Source organism: Lactuca sativa, chromosome 2, assembly GCF_002870075.4.
Source record: "Lactuca sativa cultivar Salinas chromosome 2, Lsat_Salinas_v11, whole genome shotgun sequence".
Classification (NCBI taxonomy): Eukaryota; Viridiplantae; Streptophyta; class Magnoliopsida; order Asterales; family Asteraceae; genus Lactuca; species Lactuca sativa.
The window spans coordinates 217940490-217949495 of NC_056624.2; the positions used below are offsets into that span (position 1 = coordinate 217940490).

Sequence of the window (9006 nt, forward strand, 5' to 3'; positions counted from 1 at the left end):
AGGCTCAGATGTACCTGAAAAAAATCAACAAAATGTAAGCTAATGCTTAGTGAGTTCCCCAGAGCATACCCCACACAGTCCACATAATAACATATACCATATTAGCTAATAAGCTACATAAACCACATAAGCCATGCATACAACATATAGGGATGTCGTTGGTTCACCTCAGGGTCTTACTCCAGGATGCCATGGGCTCCCCACATGGTCTTACACCTAAGTGTCATGGGCTCCCCCATGGTCTTTAATAGGAAAGCCATGGGCTCTCCACATGGTCTTACATTCGGGTGTCATGGGCTCTCCCATGGGTGTTTAAATAGGTGTCAAGTCCGAGAATTAGGGTTTTGGCTCTCTGTCGCGTACGCGCCACGTACCTATACGTATGCCCTGTGTATGCGGCCACCCTCCGCATTCATGCATTCTTAGTACGTTAAGTGTACTCCTAGAGTACACCCCGCGTACTAAGGGACCTTTTATACCATCTTTTCCATTTCAAGGATCTAAAGAGTAATACCTGATTTGGAGTGTTACAATAAGTCTAGGACGTTCTTGTGTCATCCACGGTCTTCTAAAATGTTCTATAACATTCTAGGGTCTTTAATCTCATTCTATAATATTCTTGAATCTTCTTGTATGTTCTAGAACATTCCATAGGCTTCCATTATGTTCTAGAATCTTCTAAATCATTCTAGAACATTTTAACATTTTTTATAAAGGGATAAACTCTATTAAACTTCATTGGGCTAGTGATGATCTTTAACAATACCTAGGGGAGTCATGTAGACCTCCTCATGAAGATCATCGTTCAACAATTCATTCTTGACATCTATTTAGAAGATCTTTCACAGACGAATATATGTAACTGCTATCAAAGTATGCATATTCGTCATATTTTCAACTCTAATAAATGTCTCCCCATAGCCAGGGGTGGAAATTTTCGACACGACACGAAATCCGGCACAAAGCTGACACTCAAATAAACATGTTTGGGTCATAGATTTCAACTTGTTTAATTAAAATATTTTGATAAGACACGACATGAAAATTAAATGGGTTAATGACCTAGGAGGGTAATAATAAGGTTTTAACTTTGTCCACATTAAGTCCTTAAGGTTTTTTTATACATATTACACCAATATGGTTATATATAACCGTTTAAAAATAGTAATAAAGTTTTAATTTTGTCCACATTAGGTCCCTACGATTTTTTTTTTGTACATATTACACCAACATGGTTTTTATAACCGTTTAAAGAGGGGTAATAAGATTTTAATTTTATCCATATTAGGTCCCTATTTTTAATATTTTTATCATTTTATCTAACTCTTTTACAATTTATATTAGTATCTAATTAGATGACTTCATTATTTCATCTTCTCATTTTAGTCGCACATTCACCACAACCACGGTTTCAATTTGAAAGGTTACATAACAATTTTTTGTCATTTTTACACACACACATAAAAAAAAAACTAATAATTATCAAAGTCTTAGTGATTAAGGTTATGTTTGGTGCGCCACAACTAGCTGATAAGCTAGTTTATTTTTCAATCTTTTTTAAGTTGTCATGTTTAGCAAGCCAAAAAAATAGTTTATAAGCTAGCGTTCTAAAAACTTAGACTAGTTTTTAAAAAAAAAAATTTAATTTCCAAATATACCCCTTAATTAATTAAAAAACATATTTTTTAAATGTCATTTTATGTCATTATATAAAAGATAACTTATAAGTGAGTGACAAATCGGGGTATATTTGGCAGTTTCCCCGAAAAGTAAAAGAGTATCCACCAAAAGTAATGTGGTATCCCCGATAAGTAATGATGTATCGGAGATACCCTATTGGAGGAGCCATTACTCATCGGGATACCCCGTTACTTTTCAGGGATACTCGTTTACTTTGACCTTAGCTTCGCCACTGGCTTATAAGCTATCTGAAATTTATATAGTGACTTAAAAGGGCATTTAAAAATATGTTTTCTTAATTAATTATGGGGTATATTTGAACATTTAAAAAAAACACTTTTAAAAAACTAGTCTAAGTAGCTTTTTAAATCGTTAGGTTATAAGCTACTTTTTAGCTTGTCAAACATGACAACTTAAAAAAGATCAAAAAATTAACTAGTTTATCAATTAGTTGTGGCGCACCAAGCATAGCCTTAGTCATTAGGACTTTGAATTTTTTTTTTTTTTTTTGGTGAAAATGACAAAAAATTGTTAATTAACATTTCAATTGAAACCATGGTTGTGTTTAATGTGCGACTAAAATGAGAAGATGAAATAATGAATCCATCTAACTAGATACTAATATAAATTGTAAAAGAGTTAGATGAAATGATAAAAATATTAAAAATAGAGACCTAATGTGGACAAAATTAAAACTTTATTGCCCCTCTTTAAATGGTTATAAAAACCATGTTTGTGTAAGATGTACAAAAAAGACCTTAGGGACCTAACGTGGACAAAATTAAAACCTTATTACCTTTTTTAAGGGTATATACAACCATATTGGTGTAATATGTAAAAAAATAAATAAATAAATAAACTTAAGTACTTAATATGGACAAAGTTAAAACCTTATTACCCTCCTAGGTCATTAATCCAAATTAAATAGATAAGTTTAGCCTCCAAACAATCAACACGGAAATGACCATTTTATTTATATACAACTTCTTTAATCTTTTAAGTAAACATGGCATGGCCAAGACCAAAACCAAAACCAAATATAAAAGAAAACTTTAGATTGATTCGTTTGTATTTCATATACATCAAATATGTATTTCATCCAAGATATAATTATTAGCATACCCCTTGAAACCAATGCATGATATTTGCCAAATAATGGTGTTCTTTTATTAGATATGAGATTGTATTGTACTATTGTGGGTAGTTTGGTTTATTTTACAGTCACTCGTTCGGACATAGCTCATCCATTTCATGTGGTTAGCCAATTTGTTTCAACTCTTACTGTTGTACAATAGAGAGAGATGTTCTCATATTTAGGACATCTTCATGGCGGCTAGTTTTAAAGTCTTATGTTCCACTTGAATTCCTCTCTAGAGTTGTGTACCTACGGTGATTGTAACACCCATGATTTTTAAAACCATTTTAAGTTACAAAATATTACATTTCCCATGACATACGGTCATGTCAAAATACACTTTACAAAAATTTCCAAATATTATCAGAATACATTTGATGGTGTTATAAAAGACACATAGCCATAGATCAAGGAAAGTATTATACATAGTGAAGACTACACTAGATCTTCAAAAAATCCTGTCAAGTGCACCTCTATCACTTATCACTTGATACCTTTGATACTAAACATGAGTACGTAGAGTACATAGACAACATTAATAAAAACAAAATACGTAAATCCAAAGAATTGCGAGCTACACGAGCTCCGACCTAGTATCAAAACTTGAAATATATTTCATAAACTTCTAGCATGTCATAATAACTTAAACATGAATCTTATAAATCATAATGACTCTAATTACGCATAAAATACTAGCACAAAGCTAGTTTAACATTTCTAGCTCATAGCTAGTTTCAAACAAGATCCTAACACATATGGGGAGTCGAGACCTTTGACTTTAATTGCATAACTTGGCCCCGAAAGAAACATATCACTACGTGTCGTTAGGTTAGTATATATTCATATAATTATGTCCCCTTTCTCGGGACCTTTAACTATGTCCCCATTATTAAGACTTGTGACCGTAACCTGTTTTGAGACCTTTAACTTTAACCTAGTCTCTTTACATGTCTTTTTTTTTCTCACAAACCATTTTCATACTTTATATTTTACTTCGTTTTTATATCCATTTTACAATTTCATTTTTTTTCACCTTGTTTCTATATGTTTTTCATAATCAGTTTTTACTTCATTTTTTACTTCGTTTTTATATGTTTTTTTTTTCACAATTCCTTTTTAAACTTCATTTTTTGCTATTTTTTACATGTTTTTTCACAGTTCGTTTATACAAACTAATTGTGAAAAAACATGTAAAACAAAGTCAAATAATGAAGTTGTAAAGATAAATTGTGTAAAAACATATAAAAATGAATATATATATATATATATATATATATATATATATATATATATATATATATATATATATATATATATATATATATAAACTTAGATAGCAAAAAAACATAAAAACCTGACATTGTTGGTCATAAAGACTAAGTTGACTAAATAAATTTTCGATGACTTTTTAGACTTAAAACAAAATTTTGACTAAATGAACACAAAGAAAATAGTGCGTAGTAATTTCGACTTTAACCTTTATTTTATTGATATTATAATGGAATAAAACTAAAACTGTTTAAAAGAAACCTCAAAGGCCAAAAATTTATTGTGAAATTTTAGAAGTAGGTCCAACAAAGCATTAAGCAATCCGCGAAATGCAGGGATTTAAATAAATTAAGGGAAATCATTTAAGCCCACAAAGTTCTTTGTTGGAGAAGTTGTTGACTTAGGCTTCTAATGTGAAAAGAATTTTTGTTGCCTTTGTCTCCTAAGGGGAAAAGTAACTATGCTGCCTTTGTCTCCTAATGGGAAGAGTTGTTGTAACGTGGAATATTTAACAACTATGTAGCATTATCGGCTGGTCAAAAAGTAATGTAAAAAACGCTTTATGATTAAACAAAGAAAATAACCATCCCATCATAATCATGAGTTAAGGGTAGTTTGATAGTTGTAAACTGAGTTAGAGTTAGAGTAGACTCAGTTGTTTACATCTGACTGAATTTATGATGTTTGATTATTTTTCTGACCGTGGCGGATGAAAAAAAAAATTAACCATATTACCCTTGTGAGTTTGTTCATACACATAACAAGACATCTACTAACAAAATAACAAGCAATATAATTTTAACAACAAAATAAATCACAGCAACAGCCAAAACGTAATATTAACAGAAATTCGAGTCTACATCATTTGCATTTTTTGTATAACAAAATTACATAAAAGCACATAGCATCTACAAAAACATTTAAACTATATATATATATATATATATATATATATATATATATATATATATATATATATATATATATATATATATATATATATATGAAAAACAGGAACAAGGAAGAAACAGCAAAACAGGAACAGAAGAAACAGAAACAGCAAAACAGCCAATTGACTTTCTCAGCAAAAACTCATACGATATAGCAGCAAAATTTCAGAAAGAAACAAGGAACAAGAAAGAGAAATCAGAAAATATCGTATGAAATAGAGAAATCGGGAACAGAAAATCCTGTATGGAATGCAGTTAGACAAACATGCCAAATGGGTTTTTTTGGACCCAGTTAGACAAACGACCCCTTCTTATTGTAATAAATAATTGGAGTAGGGTCCTCAAAATGCCTAGATATAAAAGCCTTGTAATCCCCTAAGTTTAGTTGCAAAAATGAACACAAGGCAACCAATTTCCTTTTCCTGTTTTGTTATATTTCTGATTGCTGCCTCCATCGATGGTGGTAATGAGACCGATTACCAGGCTTTGTTAAAGTTCAAGTCTATGATCAGGAATGAAGAAGCTCTAATCTCATGGAATGCTTCCTTCCATTTCTGTGATTGGAGTGGTGTCTACTGTGGGAGGCGGCATAGAAGAGTAACTGTTCTGCTACTGGAGTCACAAGGGCTAGAAGGCTCATTGTCTCCTCATATAGGGAACCTTAGCTTCCTTCGTTTCTTTTCTCTCTGGAACAACAGCTTTCAAGGAACCATCCCTCATGAACTCGGTCGTCTCTCCAGGCTACGTTTCCTCTATCTTGGCTCTAACAAATTCAACGGGGTCATTCCAACTAACTTGACTCGTTGTTCTAACCTTAAAGAGATTGGACTTAATAATAACAACCTAGTTGGAAGCATACCTAAGGGGATTGGTTTCCTCTCCAAACTTACTTATCTTTCAGTTGATGAAAATAATTTAACCGGTGGAATCCCACGTGTCTTGGGGAATATAACATCAATGGAAGTGTTCTCTGCTGCTGAAAATCCGTTGGGTGGGAGCATTCCAGACACCTTAGGCCACTGGAATAGCTTAACACAACTTTACCTTGGTGCTTGTAACTTATCTGGAACCATCCCTCCTTCCATTTTTAACCTCTCACACCTAACGAATTTTTCCTTGGCTGAGAATCAGCTTACCGGTAGTCTTCCCTCAGCTTTAGGTACAATGCTCCCTCATCTTAGGTACCTTCAGTTATGGGGTAACCAACTCACCGGAACTCTTCCACCCTCGATATCTAATTGTTCGAAATTAGATTTTCTTGAAGTCCATCTAAACAACTTCAGTGGGAAGTTGGAAATTGACTTTGCAGAAATGAAAGATATGTATTTTATATCCTTGGGTGGTAACAACATCTATGGATCCGGAGGTGCTGATGATATGAAGTTTATTGATACTTTGAAAAACTGTAGCAGATTAGAGACATTGGATCTTTTTCGTTGCACGTTTCAAGGACCATTGCCTGCATCAATTGGTAATCTTTCTGATCAGCTCAGTTATCTAAGTTTAGGAGAAAACCGTATACATGGAAACCTCCCTCCAGGTATAGGTAATCTAATTGGCTTGACCAATTTAGGTTTAGAAAATAACCAGTTTACTGGAAAAATCCCCTCAACCATTGGTAAGCTTCAGAACCTACAAATTGCTTCTCTACATTACAACCAATTTTCAGGGCCGATTCCAGATGCCATTGGAAACTTATCATTGTTGACTAAGCTTTGGTTAAATTCCAACAAATTGGAAGGACAGATTCCATCAAGCCTGGGAAATTGTCATCATCTATTGGAGTTACACCTTGACGATAATAAACTTGGTGGTAAAATACCTACTCAACTTCTTCAACTTTCATCTCTAACCATAGCATTAAATCTTTCTCAAAACAACCTGGTCGGGTCGCTTCCAACAGAAGTTGGCAACCTCAAGATGTTGACTTATCTTGATTTGTCAAATAATAAATTATCAGGTAACATTCCTAGTAGCATTGGTGGTTGCACTAGCCTTGTATTCTTATCCCTCAAAGGTAACTTATTTCAAGGCCATATACCAACGTCATTAAGTTCCATGAGAGCAGTTTCGACACTTGATCTTTCTCATAATAAATTATCGGGCCAATTTCCTCGATTCTTGCAACGGTTGACCTTATTAGAATATGCAAACCTGTCCTTTAATGACTTCCAGGGCAATGTACCAGTGATCGGAGTATTTGCAAATGCAAGTGCATTCTCTGTTTTGGGTAATAATAGGCTTTGTGGTGGCTTGGCTGAAATTAGGTTGCCCAAATGTAATACAAAGAAGCATAACAAAAAGTTACCTTTGTTCATCATACTCATTCTGTTCGCATCCACACTTTTCACCATATTATCTTTTGCAAATTTTTTATGTAAGAAGAAGAAGAGTCAACCGTCTCAATCATCGAGAGGCGAACGGTTCATGAAAGTATCATACAGTCAACTTCTCAAGGCTACCAACGGCTTCTCCCAAGCCAATTTGATTGGTGAGGGTGGGTTCAGCTCTGTTTACAAAGGAGTCCTTGATGATACAATTGTTGCAGTCAAAGTTGTACATCTTCAAAACCGAGGTGCTCACAGAAGCTTTACAGCAGAGTGTGAAGTGTGGCGGGGTATTCGACACCGGAATCTGGTTAAGATAATAACTTCATGTTCAAGTGTTGACTACCATGGCAATGACTTCAAAGCTTTGGTATATGAGTTCATGCCCAACGGGAGTTTACATGATTGGTTGCATTCAAGTCCAAGTACATCCAGATTGAATCTTTTCCAGAGAATAAATATTCTCATGGATATCGCATCTACAATTGATTATCTTCACAATCACTGCCCATCACCCATCATTCACTGTGACCTGAAGCCTAGCAACATTCTACTTGATGATGATATGGTGGCCCATGTTGGAGACTTTGGTTTAGCTCGATTTCTTGGAACAAATCCAAACAAAAAAAGTACAAGTGGCATTAGAGGAACAATTGGGTATGCACCTCCAGGTAAAGTTCATGTATTCCCAAATGCTCATATTTATTTTAGTATTACATTTTCTGCAAATAATATTTGCTTAAGAGTTGCAGAGTATGGTGTTGGGAGTGAGATGACAAGTAGTGGGGATGTCTACAGTTTTGGAATACTATTATTGGAGGTGATGACAGGGAAGAGGCCAACAGACAACATCTTTAACGAAGGCCTTACCCTTCATAAATTTGCATACATGGCCTTGCCAGACCATGTAACTGATGTTATTGATGATGATCTTCTGAATTTTCTTCAAGAGGATGCTACTGCTACACAATATACATCAGCACATGCAAAGAAAATAGAGGAATGCTTGGCTTCAATCATCAAACTAGGAGTATCATGCTCAGTGGATTCCCCACCGCAGCGGATGAATATCAAAAATGTTGTCCGTGAATTGCAGAAAATTCTGGATACACTGCAAAATATCCATGGCTCCATGTTCTCTCATCTTCCTAAATGAAAACATATATAATTAAAGAAGCCTCTGCCTTTCCTGAGAGGCACTTGTCTTTATTACAAAACATTAGTAGTATTTGTCCGTATTATGTATCATTAGTTAGTTCATTACACACCTGACTTGGGTGGTTACTGGTTAGGCAATCACTGCTTCATATGGTATGTGCATTTCTAATATATCTTCTACTTCACATTTGACATTTTAATTCAACTCGATGTATGAGTTAGAAGCCATTCAAGTATCGCATTTACATTACTTAAATGATTTGACTTGTACCCAATTTTCATGAATAATCTTGAAACTCACCTCTCTGAACTAACAAGTAACAACATTCCGACCTTAATTGTTTACCTTTTCCCTCTACAACTTATCAATCGAATTCCTCATCCTTTACTAAAATACATAGTTATTTATCAACATCATTGATGATATCATTCTAGACACAAAACGCTATAAGTGTAGCTATTTCTAATTTCTATGCTTGGTTGTGCT

At 34.0% G+C, this 9006-nt stretch overlaps 1 protein-coding gene across 1 annotated transcript; it reads left to right on the plus strand.

Annotated features, from left to right (window-relative positions):
• The first annotated feature begins 5427 nt into the window (after window positions 1-5427).
• On the plus strand, window positions 5428-8517 carry LOC111901364 (probable LRR receptor-like serine/threonine-protein kinase At3g47570). Its single transcript, XM_023897224.2, has one exon. The coding sequence runs from the start codon at window positions 5428-5430 to the stop codon at window positions 8515-8517; it is 3090 nt and encodes a 1029-aa protein (XP_023752992.1).
• Window positions 8518-9006: the final 489 nt, after the last annotated feature.